The sequence below is a fragment of the Athene cunicularia genome (genome assembly GCF_003259725.1).
Source record: "Athene cunicularia isolate RWA chromosome 3 unlocalized genomic scaffold, athCun1 chr3_part1, whole genome shotgun sequence".
In the NCBI taxonomy this organism is placed as follows: Eukaryota; Metazoa; Chordata; class Aves; order Strigiformes; family Strigidae; genus Athene; species Athene cunicularia.
The window spans coordinates 123533516-123555936 of record NW_020799097.1 but is presented as its reverse complement, the minus strand read 5'-3'; the positions used below and the strand labels follow the sequence as shown (position 1 = coordinate 123555936).

General features: G+C 38.6%; 2 protein-coding genes across 6 annotated transcripts in view; one reads left to right on the top strand and one right to left on the bottom strand.

The window, feature by feature from the left end:
* Nucleotides 1-22408, bottom strand: part of WDPCP (WD repeat containing planar cell polarity effector) — a 161315-nt gene extending 138907 nt beyond the window's left edge. For 4 of the 5 annotated variants that reach the window (XM_026844250.1, XM_026844248.1, XM_026844251.1 and 1 more), the window contains exons 1-2: nucleotides 21385-21472; nucleotides 19706-19787 (exon numbers count right to left, since the gene is read on the bottom strand). The gene's annotated coding sequence lies outside the window, so the exon portion shown is untranslated. Of the gene's footprint in view, nucleotides 1-19705; nucleotides 19788-21384; nucleotides 21473-22357 lie in introns of those variants that run through there. The other variant, XM_026844249.1, reaches the window with a different exon arrangement.
* The window catches only part of MDH1 (malate dehydrogenase 1), a 28494-nt gene continuing 11535 nt past the window's right edge, over nucleotides 5463-22421 (top strand). The window contains exons 1-2 of the mRNA XM_026844254.1: nucleotides 5463-5467; nucleotides 8691-8701. Coding sequence (XP_026700055.1) covers nucleotides 8700-8701 — 2 coding nt within the window. The 5' untranslated portion in view covers nucleotides 5463-5467; nucleotides 8691-8699. The remainder of the gene's footprint in view (nucleotides 5468-8690; nucleotides 8702-22421) is intronic.

Here is a 22421-nt window from a genome sequence, read left to right as displayed (position 1 = left end):
ATAGCCTTCCTAAATATGGAGTGCCTCTAGCACTGTAAACTTAAGATATACCAGCATGCCCATGAAAGCACACTGGGCATCTGGCTCCTGTTACACCAAGCATTGATGACACACGATCAATGCATCAGCACAGGCAACACAAGGCACCCTGGTTTGCCAGACCAAGTCCAGCTCAGTAACTCCTCCATCCAGCCCTTCAGCTTCACATGCCACCACAGCTTGCAGCAGGATTAAAACCACACAGAGGCTCACAAGCTCCGCCTTCCATAGCAGGGCAGAAAATCCCATGGCAGAAATCCACCTCCCGTGGCTTTAAACCTCCATCAATGTATCTGAATTCAGAGAAGGCTCTGCAAGAAAGACAGTATAGAAGCTAACCGAGCTGTTGCATGCTCACAGAAAACCTTGTGATCCTGGACATCAGAAAAACAGCCACATTAAATAATGTCACAATGGCCCCTCCAAAACAGCAGGCACAAATTCATGGTGATGAGGTCAGCTGATTTCTCTGCCCTGCTGGTTTTGACAAGGGGTCAGAGTGATCAGGACAGAAACATTCCTCCCTAGACTGTCGTTCTAAACTTCTGAAGTCATTACAACAATGTACACAACAGGCAGCTGCACAGCAGTGTTTTCAGACATTCTCATTCTCTCACACTTTGTATGGTACTTCACTTTCACTTACGTAGTTTCTAGATAAACTGCAAACAAAAATCAATGCATTTATCCTAAGGTACCCCCCCACACCACTCTTGAAGGAAGCCACTAAGTATTTTTGCTGAGAATTTGGTCTTTTATTCAAGATAAACATTTGCTTGTATGCTATTTAAAGCAGCTGCTCTTATCAACACTTAAAAGAGTAATTCAGGTTTTTTTCCACTATTCCATACCACAAAATATCAAGTCAACTACTGGAACAGACTGCTTTGCAAAAATTTCAAGGTAGTGGTTGGACTGATTTCCTTTCACATAAAACCTAAGAAAACAGTTTGGAAAAACCCAGCGATGGTGTTCCACTGCAGACTGAGTGGCACAGCATATTGCATCATCCAACAGTTTACAAAACTGACAGATTTGATGGGTGAATAATGTAATCATCACATTGGCAAAAAACAAGTATGATGCTTGCATGTTTTTATAGAGGAATGATCTCTTCTTGATTGCTCAGGCACCCGAGCAACTGTTTTGCATATTATGCATCACACATCCCAACACGACTGTAAATCTGATGACAGATATATTATTTGGAGATATGACACTCTCTGCAATCCTAAGTCTATTGTGAACTACTGCAATAGCCACAAGAAAAACATACATGTCATGGTCAAAATTTTCTACCAAGCCCAAATAAACAAAGAAGTTTTCTGTATTTGTCATATTTTTCCTGGTGGTCCAGAACAGAATGAAACAGTAGACACCTTCTGAGTAGGTCACCACTGTCTGGATAACACTAAAGGAGGAATTTCATACAGAATGGAAACTGGGTATTTTTTTCTTGTGCAAACACTTGGCGTACTTCCATTACTTTCTGGCTCCTAAAATTTAAGCTCACAAGAGCACACCAAGTACTACGTTAAGAGGCAAACTTGAGGGTATACTTATGTAAAAAGCTTAGTTCGGGTAGTATCTCCAGCTCAAAACACTGACACGTTCGAAGTGTTAGTTCTGGTTAGAATACTGAAAAAGAATAGAGAGGTAAGAACTAGACTGTTTCTATATATTGCAACTGGAAAACAAAACAGCATGCTGCCCACAAATAGAAGAGAGTCATTCAGCTGATTCTCCTGAAAAAGTAAAATTTACAATTCCTCCCATCTATTCAGTAATTTCAGATAACAAATTAATGAAGAATTAGATTATGTCTACAGAGAAAGTAATTCCTTTAAAAGCAAATGACATTACAAGAATGAATTTTTCACCTTAATAAACTCTGTATTTTCAAATTATCTGTTTTTCTGGTTTAGGCAAGTAAATATGATAATAGCTTTTAGTTTTATGATGATATACTTCCAGTTTTGCACAAAGTCAGGTGTCTAATAAATCACTAGCAAAACCCTACAACAAATAAAATTAAGAAGCATGTTTTAGAAAGAGACATGCAACTTTATGTAGCAGGCTTTTAGAAATTAAAAGTTAAAAAAAAGAGCTTTTTTTCTCAAACATTTATGACTCAGATTAATTGTTAAAGTCTTCTATAAATCTTCAACATTGTTCAGATATATAAGAGAAACATGAAATGTGGCAAAAATCGACAAGTTAATTTATTGCAGTCTGTTATCAAGATAAACTAGAAAACAGATGCTTATTCTGTGGAGGAGATAAAAGCAAATGGGAAACTCTGAAAGTGTTCCAGAAATGCAAATGCATACATCGTTTGTGCTAAAGGCAACACCAACATTCTCCCTTAAACGAAGCAATATATCAACATGTAAGAACAAGGAAGCACTTTTCTGTCATCAGAAAACACAGAAAACATTGCCAGTGATAAGTAAGTGATCAAACTAAAAACAAAATGGCAACAAGAATTACACAGTACTTAAAATTGAATTTTCAGTGTGCTCGTATGCCACAACATACACAGGTTGTAATCCAAAGGGCAAACAGTGAATGGCACTGCAACTTGTCTGATTTTCTACAGATTAGCCCAAGACTACTATGTCATCCTCATATTCCCAAACCACCACACTAGGTTCCTCACTTTTCCCTCAAGTTTCCTAAACTCCTTCTACATTACATTCTGGTCATTCACTTCTTTGTAGCCCTTCAATTCCCTTCTCTTTCCTCTTCTCTGCCACTACACGCAACTCTCATGCCAGCACAGCACAAAGCAGCACACCGTGGCTGGTCTGGAGTGACAAGCTTTCTCAGCAATCATAAGTACATATTAAATGATTGATATCAAAGGCCAAATCAAAAAAATCCTTGAGCTCAGGTCACAGCTTTTTCTTGAGGAGTCTAGGGAAGGGAACACCAACTTGGATGTCCTGAGATTTTACAAAACACACACAGATTTGGAGCTTTTAAGACCTGTACCTTATACATCAAATCAGCCAACAAGCTCCAAAAATGAATGCAGGAACGGAAAGGTAAAGTGTGTGATCAGTTGTCCCTTCAAGTAATCAAAGAAAAATGCTGTTTCCTTACTCATCAGATTTTGCTTACATGAGTCAGGTGATGAAAACAAAAAGGGAAGTAACAGTGTTCTGAATATAAATGCATCTGTTGTCTGTGTGAAAATTATGGCTGCTATTATGAGCCAAGTGTTAACTGCACCTCTAGGTCATAATTTGAAGATATGAAAACTCTCAGCTACATTTCTTGTTAAGTATCTAAGGTTGCAAACACAAATTCATTCTAATATTTTAGGACTGCAGATTAACACTGATAAACCCTAATCACAATAGAGACAAAGTTTCCATCACCAGCAGAACTAGTATTTGCCCACTCCAGAAGTTTTAAAAAAAAAAGCTTGAAATCTACTTTCAGTACATTCCAAATCTGTTTAGCTTTAACATCAACTAGCAAAATCATGTATTTTTAAAAAAATTTCCATAAAACAGTGCAACACATTCATTCAAAACACCCATTCTTTGGATCTCTGAAAAATCCATAGTTCATAGGGTAGTCACACTTACTGAAGTCACACTTACTGCCCCACACATCCCCCGAAGTACATTATCACATTTCAACTGCCAGTTCCTAAAATAGGTATGTAAATCCATATTCGCAATTCACTTTTGAAAACTAGAGCACTTATAAGTTGGCATTAGGACCCTGAATTCAAACACTTTGTGGTTATGACAAGACTCCACTGGACAGTAAGCATGCTACTGGGAAATAAATGCCATTCCCTGATTCATTTTTGAACAATTTAACATCTTAATAATCAAAAGGAATGTTATGCAAGCTCTGAGGAAAGATGTGTGGATGAGTGATAAGATAAAGGAATGTATCTTCAGAGAAAAAGAATGAAGGGTAACTCCTTGTTCTCAAAAAGAAAAGGTAAAAATTGCACTGCACCTCTACCTGGTGAAAGCCATACATATTTCAGGAATGTTTTCTTCACTTTTTCTAAAATGTAGGAGAAAATGAGAACAAAATGTAATTATCAATACAATGCAGCTGTAATAGTGGTCACAAAACCTACATTTTGGTGTGTACGGAAATGTCTTTCCCCAGAGGGATAAAGTTCCTTATACTCCATTTCTGCTATATTCAACCACGATCCTGACTTTGCTGGGCAGATCCACGTTTTCATCACTTCTACTTCATAGCAAAAGTGTGTCCTGGAGCTACAATTCTAAAAGGCAAACAATAACTCATTTTAGAGGTCTGGCTTAAGTGTAGCAAATGAATTCTTATTTCTCAAAATCAGAAAGAAGTGGGACATACGAAAATGTTTGTCAAGCAAAATCTGGGAGAGGCTCAAGAACACTTGAAGGTGTCAATAGGACTTTAAGGGGCAAAAACCTCTTAACTTTTTCTGCATAGAGAACAGGACAATAGTTGTTATGCTGAGGAAACTGCCTCAGTTCTTGCAGAGCTCATTTCTGCTGTCACATTCCCAGGCACCAACTGCAGTTAAAGAAAAAAAAAAAAAACATTGCTTTTTTTTTTTTTTTAATACCGATTCATCAAGATAGTTGTATCTTTTTGCAGTATGATGAGTGCCTAATTACAATGATTCAAATCTCTTGTCACCTTCAGGCTAGACTACAGATAGCAATGGTTTTTAGCCAGAGCTGATAGTGAAAATGAACTTGACAGAGCACGCAATGGTTTGTTAAGCATGATATAATATTAAAAACATCACTCCCCTGTTAATCTAGCCAGGAGGAGGAAGAAATCACATGATTTTGAGTTCAAAGTTGCTAAATCCCTTCTCCAGCAGGGGAACATGCTTGTCTGATTACATTTTCAGGTTGAATGCATTTGTCATCCTATCACCTTTCTCCACATTCAGTCCTGTTTTGAGCCCTGTTGGCTTCAGACAGTTCTTTCTCCTCCTAATTTTGCTGTAATTTCTCAGAAAATCCTTCAGCTTGCTACCCATTTTTCTTATTGGAAAAGGGTTATATGCAGGCTGGGTCCTCTAGTGCATCTTAATGCTGATGCACTACATTCCCAGCCCGTTTTGTGTGGCTTCCTCTACCAAGAAATTTCTGAAAGAGTACCTACTCTGTCACAGAATCACCTAGGTTGGAAAAGAACTTGAAGATCAACTAGTCCTCACACTGACCATTCTCAACTCCACCAGATCCCTCAGCGCTGGGTCAACCCGACTCTTCAGCCCCTCCAGGGATGGGGACTCCACCCCTGCCCTGGGCAGCCCACTCCAAGCCCCACAACCCCTTCTGGAAAGAAATGCTTCCTAATATCCAGTCTAACCCTGCCCTGGTGCAACTTGAGGCCATTCCCTCCTGTCCTACTGCTTGTTACTTGGTTAAAGAGACACCCCCCCAGCTCTCTGCACCCTCCTTTCAGGGAGCTGTAGAGGGTGATGAGGTCTCCCCTCAGCCTCCTCCAGACTGAACCCCAGTTCCCTCAGCTGCTCCTCGTACAACATGTGCTCCAGCCCCTGCACCAGCTCCGTTGCCCTTCTCTGGACACGCTCGAGTCATTCAATGGCCTTTTTGTAGTGAGGGGCCCAAAACTGAACACAGTCACTGAGGTGCTGCCTCACCAGTGCCAAGTACAGGGGTCAGATCCCTTCCCTGTCCCTGCTGGCCACGCTATTGCTGACACAAGCCAGGATGCCATTGGCTGCCTTGGCCACCTGGGCACACTGCTGGCTCCTGTTCAGCCGGCTGTCAGTCAACCCCCCCAGGTCCCTCTCTGACTGGCAGCTCTCCAGCCACTCCTCCCCAGGCCTGTAGTGCTGCTTGTTGTGGCCCAAGTGCAGAACCCTGTCCATGTGCCTTTTGCAAGTGGATCCTATCTGTGCTTGTGTAACCTCAAAAGAAGCAGGAGTTTACTGAGTGATACCCACTCTAGTGGTACTGTTGCTTATTGGCAAGACTCGAACTCAAGCACTCGCCTCCATGAATGGCACCCGCTGCAAAAATCCGCATCAAAAGCCCAGCAGGAAACTTGAGAGATGAAGGCAGAGAAACATCCTCCTCACCGGGGGCAGAAGTTCAGGAATGAAACCTGCTTAACTTCAAATATAGGGTCCTTTATGAGGACAGTGATCTGTACTATCCCTTGAGATCAAAAGACTACAATAAGGCACATACACGCACACACGAGGCCTAGGTGAGAGACTGGAGATATTTTCAGATCCTCAAAATATGTTAGGCTTCTGCTTAAGCCAGACAACAAAACCCTGAGGCTGTAATTTTCTTAGTCACTATACTGTGTGTCCTATCCAAGCCAAAACTATAGCATTTAGAAAACCATCTTGGTTCTCCTGTATCACAAATTTTTTGACTCCTTCGGTTCTATTTCACGATCATTAACATAATTACTCATTTGATCTCAAACTATTTGCTTGTCTTTCACTTTTAGTTTCTTAAGATAAAAAAGACCTTGCTAACAGGCAAAACTGGAGATGGTTAAAATGCTTTAAATAAAAAGCTGCAATTATATCTAAACAGATATTTTTATGTCACTTTAAAAAATGATGGTTTTTAAGTAAGGAGTGAAACGCTTTTAAAATAGGCAATATTATGTACATAACCAAAATTTATACTGACAAAGCTTGCAACAGTTCCAGGGAAAAAAAATGTAACAAAACAACAGATAAACTGGCCATGGTACAATAGGTATGAACAATATCAGAATCATCTGTCTTAATTCTCAACACGGCATATATAGCTTCGCTATGTGTGATCTCTAAACAGATAAAATCGAAGATCAGCAAACATAGTTATGAATGTCTTCTATATGAATGACTGTTCTTTACACACCGATGAATCTTTTCAGCCACAATAATTAACAAAGGAAAAGGAAGTCTATGGTATAGGCAGCTGCATATTTTGTTACAGCTTCCCAGGTTACTGAAAATTCAGTGCACCTCTTAGCTGCATCACACCCAGTCTATGTTTCAAAAGAAATTGTTGAAAGATTTTTTTTTTTTAACGGATTTTGAAAGAGCTCTGCCAGCAAAAGCGTTCCCAGTTTTTGGGGGAAAAATGTCATTATAGGCACCCTGCAAATGTCATAGTACATGAGGAAATAGCATACAAGTGACCAAGTTTTCTAATCAGCTTGGAGTTACCTGATGAAATCACTACAAGGCAGTAGTATTTTGAGGCTTGCTTTTCTTTTTCTGCAAGACCAATTTAAACTCTACTTTTAAAACCCTCCAAAACTGTTTATTACCATTCAAGTTGTGTATATGATTTGCAATCAACAGGTGCGACAAAACATGAACAAGCTTTTCAAAACCAAGAATAGGCTTACTGTTGTGGACCAGTTTAACATAAGGATGAAACCTGTTTTGACTGATTTTTAAATATAAGGGTGAAATTAATACCACTGATATTAATCATAATGGAACAATATTTATGGTTTTTCTGTTAATTCTGGTAGTAAAACTCTGGATGTGGTCACAGAAATGATAAATCTGCACTTGATATCTGGAAAACAAAACAATTATAGTAATCTTCTGCTATTACAAGCAATTCTCTTTAATTACCTCAATATATTACTTCATTGTCTGAAAAGAAAGGATGTCAGTTTGAATAGTATTGGTTTGGCAGCCCCAAATTACCAACAACCATTAAAACAGTGCATGTTCTCTCTATTCTCTTCCCCCAAAAGAGGATCTGAGCTCTCAGAAGCTTGATTTTCTACCTTAGTATCACACAAAAATAAAAACTGAAATTAATCAGACGGTTTAAAAAATTGCAAATGGTACGTTCATGTCTTTTAAGTTTGTTCTTTGCATCATGCATATCTTTTAATTATCAATCATTTCACAGTTTGACCCACTCTTTTTATCAACCCATTTCTCATCTGACTCAAATTTACAAGAAAGGTAAATGGTCATATAATGGAAACAATGGTACGGCGCAAACAACCTGTTACTTGACAATAATTCTGCAGATGGCCATGCAAGGATGCCTTTATAGCATCAGCCAATCACTGGCAAATGTCTGGCTTCTATGGAGTTTCAAAAAAATGAAAAAAAAAATTTACAAAAACAAGAAAAAAAATAGTTTAAAATATCAGATATAAGAATTACTACAATTATTGCTGACGATATTTTAGGTCAGCTTTCAACATGAAAATCAAACTGATGTCTTTTTGTGATAGCAAGATCGCAACACTCAAATTATGCATCCTTTATGTAAACTTGGGCATCAGGAGCTGGTTGAAGTCTTTGACCTTGTGTTTGTAATTCTGTAATTCCACATACTCCAAAGAAACTTCTATCATTTACAAATTTTGGAATATGATTTCAACCACAATGACTGTATTTCCTTTTTTTTTAAAAAAAAAAAAAAACACAAAACACTTCTTTATTGATAGCGGGGGGGTTTGGGGGTGGCTTCTGTCAGAAGCTGCCAGAAGCTTCCCCTGTGTCTGACAGAGCCAGTGCCAGCCCGTGCTGAGACGGACCCACCACTGCCCAAGGCCGAACCCACCAGTGATGGTGGTAGCACCTCTGCGATAACGTGTTTAAGAATGAGGAAAAACCAAACAAACTGTAAAGCTCAGCAGATAGAGAACATGTGAGGAGCAACTCTGCAGCCATCAAGGTCAGTGCAGAAGGAGGTGGGGAAGCGCTCCAGGTGCTGGAGCAGAGATCCCCCTGCAGCCCGTGGTGCAGCCCATGGCAAGGCAGCCTGTGTCCCTGCAGCCTAGGAGGTCCACGGGGGAGCAGAGACCCACCTGCAGCCCGGGGAGGACCCCACCGGAGCGCGTGGATGCCCGAAAGAGGCTGTGACACTGGGAAGCCCACGCTGGAGCAGGCTCCTGCAGGACCTGTGGCCCCGTGGAGAGAGGAGCCCATGCTAGAGCAGGTTTGTTGGCAGGACTTATGACCCCGTGGGGGGACCCACACTGGAGCCTGGTGAAGAGCTGCAGCTCATGGGAAGGACTCATGTTACAGAGTGCGTGGAGGACTGTTTCCAATGGGAGGCACCCCACATTGGAGCAGGTGAAGAGTGTGAGGAGTCTTCCCCTTGAGGAAGAAGGAGCGGCAGGAACAACAGGAGGTGAACTGACCACAACCCCCATTCCCTGCCCCCTTGCACCACTGGGGGAGAGGAGGTAAAGAAATCAGGAGCAAAGTTAAGCCCAGGAAGAAGGGAGGGGTGGGGGGAAGCTGTTTTAAGATTTGGTTTCATTTCTCATTATCTTACTCTGATTTAATTGGTAACTGATTAAACTAATTTCCCCAAGTCGAGCCTGTTTTGCTGAGATGGTAATCCCTGAGTGGTCTCCCTGTCCTTATCTCAGCCCACGAGCCTTTTGTTATATTTTCTCTTCCCTGTCCAGCTGGAAAGGGGAGTGATAGAGCGGCCTTTGGTGGGCACCTGGCATCCAGCCAGGGTCAACCCACCACAACTTCATTCAGGATTTATCACTTTTTAAAGACATTGTTTAACAATGCATTAATTCTGAGCAATTTGGAAAGATGTTCTCTCAAATGAGAGCTGTGACTGACCATTCTAGTTAGCTGAAACATTTGGCTCTTTCCACTTCCACGGCTGTAAAAGATATGATTAAAATTAGCCACACAAGTGTAACCTTCCACACTGGCAGTGAAAAACAAAACCAGTAAATGGCTTCAGCTGGAGGAAAAAGAGTTCAGTAATTTCTGTATTTTACACAAGTCTTTATTTTACAAAAGTCTCATTTATAACTGAAACAATAGTAGGGGCTTTCTCACTTTCATCTGTGGATTTCATTTCCCAAAACCTTTGTCTGAGTTGGGCTTGCTCAAATTAAAGTCATAGCTGCTGTTACATTTCTGTGTGATGCTTCCTTTCCATCCACCTGTTAAGGGAAGCAGAAATATTTTCACCATTATCATTATACCTTTACTTTTAAGCAGAAGGCCAACAGCATAATCTTCACACTATTCCATGAAACAGATTACAATTATTTTATATATATATATATATGTGAGAAAAAGATGCAGAATTTTCACTCTTCAGCTTCCTTGCCCTGTTTAGCAGATACTACATTATTTCCTTTCATGATGATAACATTTCTTTGATCCCAGCAAAGAGATTTTTGAAAAATAAAGTTAGAAATAAATGTAGAATAACTAACTTACATGGCCTCAATTATAAAATTACATTTACTGCCGTTCATTCAGGCAGTTTTAAAATTCACTGCATGCCATCTTCGGAAAATCAAGCAGCAGTCCCTTCACAGGTATGCCACTCCTGTAGCTTTATGCAACGTCTGCATTCTCATCCTTGAATTCTGAGTGACTAATAACCTTAGCACAGCACATATTTTAAAAAAACACTGATGCCGAAGTTCGCATTTATTCACCGACATTATAGGCGGCTTATTTTATAGGCTCCTTTTTAAGGAATGTTCAGCCACTTGTAGATTGTGCATAATTTCAAGATCACTGCAGTGAAGTTCAGCCATTTACTAGAATTGAATGTGTTGCATAGTTTTATCAATCTGATTCAGAAAACAATCGTGACAGCAGCGCAGTTACTTTATTAAGTCATGTACTGAACAGAGATACAAAAGATACTGCAAAGCAGAGAGGCAGGAAAAGCCACTTAGGGCATTTCCTAATATCACATATAAAAACTTCTACCCTGAAAACAAAACTAACAAACTCTTTGCAAAAGAAGAAAGGTGATAAACATCACTGACAGATGACAAAGAAGATAGTCTAGCTAGATCTTTGTGGAATCTAAATATTTAATTTGCCCTTTGATGAAATGTCAAGTAATCAAGTTATTCTGAAATCAAACAGTCCCCTGAAGGAGTGAGGTCTCCTTAACTACCTAAGTTTTTATTTAAATGAAACTGCCATCAATACCACTGTTTCATTGTCTAAATTTTGTATTTTAACACAAGAATGGTGATGTGTCACAAGTTTTCCAGTACCAATCTTAGACTGAGTTCCATATGAAGAGACCTTTCCAGGCAGCTGAAACAGTAATGAAGTTAACAGCACTCCTAAGAGACAGGTCACTCTGCCAGCAGAGCGTTCAATGAACATTCTGAGCTTTCACACAGATTCTGTCACAAGCTGCACCTCATTCATTGACATTACATGATGAAGAATTTTGTTGCAATTTGAATGTATTAATTAAATTTACAAAGGAACCCTCTCAATACCTAAAAATTACCAACACTTAAAAAACATGTCTGCTTCCTCATATGTAACCACATATATAGACCGTCACAGGAGGTGCCTATTCACCATTCTGCTTTGTGTGACAGCCTCACCTTGTACCCCATAAGATCATGGAAGAGATCCTCTTGGAAGCTATATCAAGGCATATGGATGACAGGGAGGCGACAGAGACAGCCAGGGTGGCTTCACAAAGGGCAAACCATGCCTGGCAAATCTGGTGGCCTCCTACAACAGAATGACTGTGTTGGTGCACAAGGGAAGGTCAACTGATGACTATTTTGTTAAAGAAGGTCAACTATTTTGACTTCTTTAACACCTTTGTCCCACACAGCATCTTTGCCTCTAAATTGGAGAAATATGGATTTGATGGATGGACCATTCCATGGCTACATCCAAAAAGTTGCAATCAACAGCTCAATGTCCAAATGGAGATCAGTAACAAGTGGTATGTTTCAGGTGTCTGGTTTGGGACTAGTAATGCTCAATATCTTTATTACTGACATAGTGGGACTGAGTGCACCTTCAGCACATCTGTAAATCACACCAAGCTGAGTGGTTCAGCTGATATGCCTGATCGGTGGGATGCCACCCAGACGGACCTTAACAGGCTTGAGAAGCAGACCAGTGTGAACCTCATGAAGTTCAACCATGCCTAATGCAAGATCCTGCACCTGGGTCAGGACAATCACCAGTATTAGTACAGCCTGGGGGATGAATATATTGAGAGCAGAGAAGGACTCGGGGGATATTGGTAAATGAAAAATCAAGTATGAGTCAGTAACGTGTTCTCAGCCCAGAAAGCCAATTGAATCCTGGGCTGCATAAAGAGGGCCAGCAGGTCAAGAGAGGTGATTCCCCTCCTCTACTCCACTCTCAAGAGACCACACTGCATCCAGCTCTGGGGACTCCAGCACAAGAAAGATGTGGACCTGTTAGACTGGATCCAGAGAAGAGCTATAGAAAAGACTGGGGGGATGGAACAGCTCTCCTATGAAGAAAGGCTAAGAGAGTTAGGTTTTTTTCAGTCTGTAGAAGAGAAGGCTCTGGGGAGACCTTATTGCAGCCTTTTAATACTTAAAGGGGGCTTATAAGAAAGATGGAGAGAGACTTTTTACAAGAGGGTCTGTAGTGACAGGACAAAGGACAATGGTTCTAATCCGAAAGAAGGTAGATTTAGATTAGAAGAAATTCCTTACTGTAAAGGTGGTGAGACACTGGAACGTGTTGCCCAGAGCAGCTCTGGCTGCCCCCTCCCTGGCAGAGTTCAAGGCCAGGTTGGACAGGGCTTTGAGCAACCTGGGCTAGAGGAAGGTGTCCCTAGCCACAGCAGGGGGGGTTGGACTAGATGAGCTTTAGAGGTCCCTTCCAACCCAAACCATTCTATGTTTCTATGATAAAAGCTGTAGGCAACTCATTGCAACTCACTGCATTACATTCACTGCATCTGGTCAAGTTACCAGAACAAAAACTGACAAAACAATGGATTGGGAAGCATCTAGATAAAATACACAGCTCAGGTAAAAAAAAAAAAAAAAAAAAACATTTGCTTCTGTTTTTCTTTATATTATTATTTAAAGAACTTAATATAAACATTATCAAAGAAATATAATTACACAAAATCGTAATGACAGTTGGAAATAAAGGCATGTAATAAGACTGATTTTGAAGTCCATATAGACTTATTCTTTCAACATATATTTCTAATGCATTTTACAAGCCTTCCATTTCTCAAGGAACACAGGCTCAACGTTTACAAAATCACCTAAGTGTTCTCCAAAAATCCAGAATATTTTTTGAAGGTGCATTTCTTAAGAGTTTGGTCATTTCTGTCCAAAGATTACATAACAAGATGGTGTTATTAACCCTAGGCCATTATGCTTGCTTTCTAAGAGGTGCATTCAAACAGATCATTATCTCTCAGACTTTATAACTGCATCTGCAAGATAGTGTGTTAGTCTACCCACTCAAAAGTTTGGGTACAACTGCCTGAGACCAACTGTGATGGAAAAACAGCCTATTAACCTTCAGTCTGCTTCAGCTCCCACTAAAAGGTATGCGGTAATTCAGAGCCCATGAGCGGCCCTCAGCAAGCAAGCTGGGGGCCACCAGTACTGCAGTAGAGTTCCCAGCAGCCACGGCAGATCTTGCAGTATGGCTGCAATACTCCACTAGCTTTCATTACAGAAATCTGTGACATTAATTTGCCAAGAACTGAGTCTAGCATTGCAGTTCAACTAATGATGCTGTTAATGAAATTCCACTCATTTATGTCCCACATAGCTATGTTGTATACCTATACTCATAGTCCTGACACCCACATGATGAAAGACAAAACCGCATTAAATTGCATTTATTATGCACCTTAAATCACATCTGGAGTACTCTGTTCTTTCAAATTCTCTCTTCAGTTTTTTAGTCTTTAAATCACATTCCCCCCCATCTGATTAGTCAGGCAAGTCACAATGGTCCAATTTCACAGGCAACTGGCCCGCTATTGTTATTAAAAACCTCGTGAAACTCTAAGCAGGTATGAAATATTACAGTATTAACATTTTCCTGGACACCATCTACATCAGTTAAAAGTTCAAACTGCTACAGGTGGAAAAGAACCCTACTATTTCTCTAAAGACTGTAGATATTAATTTTCCAACAGAATGTACCACCTGCCCTTGCTCCGCCTAATACTGAGGTACTTAATCATATAGTAAGAAATATATTAATGCTAGAGACTTTCTAAACCTTTTAGAAATACTCTTTTGCTCTTTCCCCAGAATCTTGTAAGCTGGGGACTCCTGAAATAGCTTTCCTATACTTAGGGAATATATATGTTATAAAAACATAAAGGTTTAATTGGTACATTTTTGACTTAAGTTCACTAACGGGTCTGCCAAATTAACCAGCCCAGAACTGTGTAAATACATCATTAAACCCCATACTGTATTTGCATATTACCTGTCTCTTAAGAGTGTATTCATCTTCTGTTTTAGCATTTTACATATTTACAAAGATACTCTAAAATTTTGCCTTACTAAGAAAAATTGCATAGAATGAGAAAAACTTCTGTGGTAACTTTGGAATCTTTTAACTTGTAAATTAGCAATGAAAGCACTGAGATAAGTCTTTGGGAGTATATTTGAAGTTTTAATGAAAGAGTCAGATTACAAAAGGCCATAGTGGGAGTTTTATATGAAGAAGCTTTAAAGTTAGTTGCAATGTATTAAAAAACAACATTCAAATAAATTATTTTTCACTGCAGTATGCCAAGTTTTTCGAGATAGAATTAAAATTGGGCTTTCATTTTAGACCAAGTAAAGCATAATATTAGACTATAATACTGCATATACTAGCGAGATCCAAATGCCCACGGTGTTGCAAGAGAACATTTTCCCTCAGGCATTTGAAATTTAATGCTTCTTTAATATTCTCTGTTGGATATTGTTAGAATGGAATTTCAAATATTTCCTGCAATTTGAGTTAAAGATTACTGAATAATGCTGAGCAGCAAAAAATTTTTGAAGCGTACATCTAAAGCTGGCATAGTAGCTTAATGTCCCGTTGTTTCTCGCTTTAGCAAAATTAATTTCTACAGTCTTCAACCATGAATTCAAGCACCACCTGGAGATACAAACCCATAATTTAACTGTGGTGTATTTCTAGCTCCCTTGACTAATACACTGAGGCTAGACCTGTATGTCAGGCAGCTATAAAAGGAAAAGGCCATTTCATAGCAATACTTTACATTCTCCTAAGTCAGACAGCAGGCAACTTGAAAAACAGTATCTGGCCCATTATTGTAAATAAATGGGATTACCTGACATGAAATAAGTGTACACGGTTTTGCCTATATTAAAAGTATATATTCTACTATATAGTCAAGAGTAACACCTTTCTGATAGGACTCAACATATTCAAAAGGCTTTTAACTAACCTTTTCACCATACATGTGTTAGTGCATTACCATGGTTACTCCACACAGGTAAGGGTAGACTGCAAATTAAACCTAACAAAAAGGCGTAGTTCTATCATTCTAGAAAAAGACTAACAATAATCATGATTCCCTTTGCTTGATTACTTCACGGAGAAGTCTCCTTCATCCAAAGATGCAGCTATTGTCTTGCGGGTGTGTATGCCGGGTCACGAACCATCTGCGTCACTGACAATGTAAAAGTGTCATCAGCATTCAAGTTAGAAGATTAACGATGTCTAAATTAATGCCGCACTTGTGTTAGAAGATTAACAGCGGCTAGATTAACGACGGCTAAAAGCGAAAGTATTTCTGCTCATTAGGGAAGAAACAGATAAGAAGGGAATCTTTGGAATAACAAAGCAGAAATTTATCTACTGGTTTTGCACACTTAGTAGCGCTTGTTGAAAGTGCTGAGAGGAAGGAGTTTTTGAAATGAGCATGTGCCAGAGCAACACAAGGATTCGCTGTCACAAGAATATATAAGGACTTGTTTTTCTAATAAACGTCAGAGCTGGACTGTTAACCATATTGGTGTGCGTCATGTCTCTCATTCTTGTCCTGCAAAATAAGGCCTCCTGCTACATTTTCTTTTCCGTCATTTGTGTCCACAGTGTAAGCAGTCATGCTCCCGATTTTATTCCATGGCCATTATTCCCTTATCACTCATACTGGGAACATGCAGACTTACTCCTTGGTTTTCTCCTACAGGAAGCCAGAAATTCCCCTCAGAATGGCCTGGAACGCTGCTTCAGACAGTATGACTACCGTGAGTTCAGATGAAGTAATTCCTCAACACCACCCAAGCCAGGTAAGGCAACTCTAAATGCCTTCACAACACACCCAATAGTTTTAAGCATTGATCCTCAGTTTAATGCTGTAAGAAAACCATTCTCACTGGTTCCAACACAACCCTTGTTGACACTCTGAACTGAAAAGCAAACAAAAATATATGTATGTGTTTTCGAGCTGCAGGAAACTCAAAATTATGTAACACGGGTATGGCCAATAGACTCCAAACAGCTAGAATCATGGGCCTACACTTTTATTAAGAGATGGGGACAGTTTAGCCTTACAGTGTATAACTGATTGAATACAAGCACATGCAGAAATTGCGTGCTTGTTTTTATGTGAGCACAATGAATAAATACCATTTTTTATTTTTTTCCTCAAGGACCAGTAAAAATACCAATTACAGACAGTACTATAAGCAACACTAAAGCCATCCATGAACTCTGTTGCTGCATAAAAATCAATTTGGACAAGGTTTCCAAAAGCAGGGCAAATACCAAAATGAACCCGTGTAACAGCAAAAAACCTCCATACAGAACACAATGCATTTAGTTGGGTCAAGTTTATTACTGATAAATTCATATTTTGTAAGTTACATTTCACATATGGATGTCATTAAGATAAAAATTGATCACTATTTTCATTCTGTAAGTGTTAGTTTCTAAACAGTTAACTTTTAAAAGTCAAGATCATAAAATACTATTCTCCCTCCCCAGATATTTCTAGTGCTATTTTCTTTAAAATATGATTCAATACTTGTTGGGAAAAAAAGAGAAAAATTCAATCTGTATAATGGCAACTATTAACAACTTAGTTCTGTGAAAATATAGAAACAAATACAAATGGATATTGTAAAACTAAGATGAAATATTCTAAGCAAACTGTGTGATCATAATTCATAGAAATAACCTTAATGAGAACAGCACTTGTAGTTACATGACAGGTTTGGCATGGAAAAGCATCCGTCAGTCATTCTGACATGGAAAGGATGGATAAAGGAAGCAGACGGATTCACCTGCTTGCACTGAGTCTAAAAAAAGTGAAGTAATCATTACGGCTGGTAACTTTTTGTATGAAAATGTATTCCTCGATTATCAGGTTATAACAACAAGTGCAAAAGACAGTCATATAAGAGAAAAAGCAAACATTTATTTCCAGTAGAAATGGTTTTACCACTTGACTAAATGTTTACCTCATTTTAAAAAACTTAAAAGGACATCAGCTTAATGTTTAAGTCTAGTTTGGGGAGGGCAGGGAGTTGGTTTTGGGGGTTTTTTTGGTGCTGTTTTTTATTGTTGTAATGGATTAATTTAAGATTACAAGGTTTGATTTTGTAGAACTTGAATTGTTACACGTGTAATTTCTCCTTTAGAATACCAACCTGACTCTTCTGATTTGGTTTAAAATGCATCAACACTTTTATGTGTTTTTTTAAAACAAGAGGAAACTGAATGAAGGAGCTATTGCATAATACCAAGATAATTTTGAGATGTTCATAAACAAGCAGATTTTCATTACTCACATGCTTACAGCTAATGCATTAACCTGCTAGTTTTTCTGAACATACTAAACAGACTGGTATAACCCTCATTCAAAAGCAGGGATGTGATGGATATGCCTTTGAAACTCACCATATCAACAAAACCAATTTCAGGATACTACAAAAATCAAATCAGGCAAGGCAAATGTACCATTTAATCAAGGTAACATTCTTTTTACATGAATCCCTAATCTGACATTCTTCTTGTTGCATTTTAATTAGAAAGTCACAATTCCCAAGGAAATTGCCTTATAACTTTTATACAGTCTGCATAGGGGAAAAAAAAAAATCTTTAGATGCATTTTAATGCAAGTGTTTCAAATATTTAACTAACTGAATCCGTGATGTCCAGATTATGGACTGGCATTTTTCATCACAAATGTACATTTAGGTTCCATGGTCTGGAAACCCACTTAGCAGAACAACTAGACAGCAAATACAGAAAAGCACTTTGTAGTACTCATGCCACTCTCCTATTTGCAAAGGGTGCTTTTACTCTTCTTCTCTCACCATTTCCCATCTCCCAAGGGTTTGCAAAAGCCTCTACCACCTGAGTTCACCTACTGTGGGAAAAAACTACCTAATTCACCTAGAAGTTACAAGTCACAACCAACCTCCTCCACACATTGACATTAGTGAGTAGAAAATCCACACGTTTCTGTCACAAACTGTCTGTTCAACCATGAAAAAGGTAAATTTGTGTTAAGGTAAAAGAGAATCCAGTAAGACTATTTCTCATACACCAGAAACACAATTCTTCTGTTCTCTTTGTAATAATTCAGAGACCAACTTTGCTGAATTTACAGCAAATATACTAAAGTCTTGGGAGGGGGCATGTGTGTTTTGATTGCCTTTTTTTTTTTTTTTTTTAAACAGAGATTCTCTAAACCCTTTACTTCTATGAACTGCGAGAAGAAATCCTCCAGAAATAGTAATGATCTTCCAGGGTCTCTCAGATTTGCCCACGGTGGGATTGCTGTTATCAAGCCACTGTGCTACCACAACTCCTAGTCAGTGACAGAGCCCTGCAACACCTGAACCTCGCTCCAGGCACTGCAGGCCTATGAGCATCAAGCCAAACACCTCAGATCTACCTACACACAGACAGCAAAGGAGGCCTTAACTGTCAGTGTCCTCTATCAAGCATACAACACGTGTTTGTACTATTAACCTACTTAGAAAAAAGAAACAAAAAGGAACATTCTGGTCACAATTTTTATTAAGATTGAACTAATGAATAGTTCATAAAGATTATTGATACATATTACAAGCAAACTATACATGATCTGTGTCTTTTCAGCAGACACAAGTACAGAATGTTTTATGGCATCCTATCTACCTATTAAAAACATATTAAAGGTTGTAGAAATCAATCAATGAATGATTAATTACCTCCAATTATGTAAAATCCAAACAAAACTATTAAGACATAACAACAAAGCCACAGGATGAAATTAAACCAGTTCCAAAGAAGGTAAAATTTCTCTTTAAGACAGAAAGTTTTCTGAACCACAGCAAAAAAAATCTGGGTTATAAGCAGAATTTCTAGATATGTCTGTTTCTTCATACCATTTAATGTATATGCAGCATCACGTAACTGAAGTTTAGAAATGAAGAGTGAAAAGTTGGTTTTGGACATTAGCACTAGTAATACAAAGAAATGTATAAAAATGTAAGTTCTTCAGGAAAAACATATCTGTATTAATTTCCTAAATTAAGATTTTAATTGTTCTTGCTTGTATCTATATCTTTATCTTTTATAAACTCTATTACAGATTTCTTGTATACCTTTAAATTAAAGATTTTAATCCTCTTAATCCCATTTCAGTACTTTTTTGTAATCCTTTATTTCTGAAAAATTCCTTATAACTATTCCCTTGAATCAGAACCCAGAAGAGGTTTCCAAAACCGTTCCAATTCTACTATTATTTCTAATATTGAAACTGGCTATTATCTTTTTTTTTTTTTTTTTTTTTTTTTACAGTCTTAAACATTTTAAATTTTAATTATATTACACAGACATGTTGCGGGTAAATGCATGAGATAAAAGAAAAACAGTATTATACATGGAGATGACAAAAAAGGTAACTTCACAAATTATTGAAAATTAATTATAAAAGCTTACCTTTAAAAATTCATCAATTTCTATAGATGGCAATGAAGAAAAAGAAAATCCCATCCAAAATACAGTTAAAGAACACAGCCAGCTGTTAACAGAGAATAATTCATTTTAAAATATAGAAAAAAAAAAGGAAAGAATTCTGGCAGTCTACCCTTCAAAACTATTAGTTGCCTTGAAAAATAATACTTAATCCTCACAAAATGGAGATTAAAACATCTTGAGTATTGTGTTGTTTAATTACACCAATTTCCAAGTAATTCAGTATCTTTTGAGTGCAAAAACTGTAAGGTATATTTCAAGAATTAGTCGAGTGTCCAATCCACATGAGCACTAAATTTCTATTACTTCTTTTGCACATAATGTTTCCATTTATGTAGCTCTTTGGCTTAAAGCGCTACACAAAAGACACATACTAATAATACAAGGGGTGATCATTAAAGAATATTTAAAAATCATATCAACACCTTATGATCTCAAAAAAATACTGGCAACAGAAGACGGAAAAGTGGCAAGAAAATTGTGAGCCAATAACAAATGAAGAATTCTGAAGACTGTGACAAAGTTGACAGGAAAAACAGCATTAAGTTTAGAATGAAAATATCAAAAACTTTGAAAAGATTGTAAGACTAATAAATCAGCAAAAATAAGTCAAATGCACCACACTTCTTGAAGATCAAAAGATGGAAGATTTGGAAGAGAAGATTTAGAAGTCTGGGTTGCAGAAGCTCAAAGACAGTGTGTTTATAGATTTCTACAGTCTGAAGACAGTGGCATGATTTAACAGCATGAGAAATGCTATCAAGAACTAACCCTTCCTACAACTCCAGGAAGGTTTCTACCCAGAAGCAAAGGATATATTTTAAAAACTAAAAAACACCAGGAAAAGGAATTGTAAAAAACAGATGGAGAGACAAAAGCATGTCATCTACATTTTGCTTGGAAGATATTAAAGCTTAGCAAGTAGAAACAAAATGTAAGCCAAGTAAAGCCAAAATGGTAGAATTGTTGAGTTTTTCTAACTTTAAAAATTACATCACATTTGTAAAAGGTGAAACTTCAAGGTATCTTTAGTTAAACTAACACAAAACACAGTACAGTCTTAAACCAGTTTGACTCTATCTTGTATTAATTACACTGGGATTTAAAATAAACTTACACACGTCTAAGCTCGAGCAAAAAAATGATGGAGTCTTACCTACAGAAGAAAGTTCATTTAGCTTAGCAGAAATCCACTAAACCAATAGTCTGCAGTGCTGATACACAGAAATCAGCTTACAGCATGCTAACATTGATTTAGCTGAAAATTGATAAAGAATCAATTTAAACTGAACCAATTACGCTGAGTGGAAATTACCTTCTGCAGGTCCACATCAGGTTTTGTCTACTTTTAAATACTCTTAAATTAGTGTTAATTAAGTCTTACAACATCTGGATGTGAAAAAGGTTAGAGTCACCAGGGTAAAGCATTTTAGGACACTCTGACTGGAAAACAACCTTGCTTCTACTTACCAAGCTTCTCTACATTTCCCAACATGCCAGATCCCAGTTTTGCTTTCAGCTATTTGGCTTTTGATATCCCCAGAAGGAAATATAGGTACAATCTTCATTCATATTAAAAATGTACAGTTTTTAACTGATATAAATCAGTATAGACATTTAAAATAAATGAAGTGTGACTGTACCTTTTTAACACTGACACTGCAGTTTTCTGTACTGCAGAAGCTGTCAGAGGTTCAGCTAAAGCCTTCCTTGAGGAAGGAAGTTCTGAGTTATGGCATTACCACGATTAGGAACAAGACTCACTAAAATGAGAACACTTTGCATGACAAGCATAAATACTTATATTTTAGACCCACTGCGCAAAAAACCTAACTTCTTATTTCTGTCTGAGAACCGAATAAGAAATTGCATAAGTGTACACACTGTTGATTTTTAAAAAAAGTTCCAGTGACTGTAAGGACTAGCATAAGATTTAAAACTAACCCTGCAGAATAATATTCAGACAAGTGAGACTTCACTATATACTTAACTAAATTACAGAATGTGTCCAATAAGGAACCCTGCCAGGAACCAAGAAAAAAAAATAATCCACCGTGCCATCCAAGCCTCTCTTCTATAGCATAATAATACAAGTTTAAGAATCTGTGGGGTTTGCTGATGTATTTAGGCCAACATCAGCCTCAGTTCAGGCACAGACCAGAAGAGTTTACTTCAGCCAACAATCCAAAACACAACTAAATTAACAGTGCTATTTTTGTACAAGTCACTAGTTTAGTCATGCTGTTTGAACAGCAGAATAGCCCAGGTAATCTCTAAGTAAGAGGGAACGGCCAAGGGCAAGGATTTTATAAAGGTAGTTATGCACCTCCTCCTGAAGGGCCGACAGAAAGGTGCCACAGGCAGCAGGGAGAGAGGAAGCGAGGAAAGAAACCCGGTGCCTGCACGGATTCCCGAGGTTTTGGGGTTCCCTGGCAGCGCGGGTGCACACACACAACTTCCCAGGAGGAGGCCGGGCCTGAAGGAAAGCCGGACAAGAGGCTACGGCGCGGAGAAAGCACGGGGAAACCTCTGCCCTCCCTCACCGCGCCGGGGGCCTGGGCCTGAGGAGAGGAGCTGCCGGCTGCCCCCCGCCTCCCTCCCCACGCCCGGACTCACTGAGGTGCGCAACAGCCTCGCAACCCCGGTAGGGCGAGCGTGGGGGGTGGGAGGGCCCAGAACC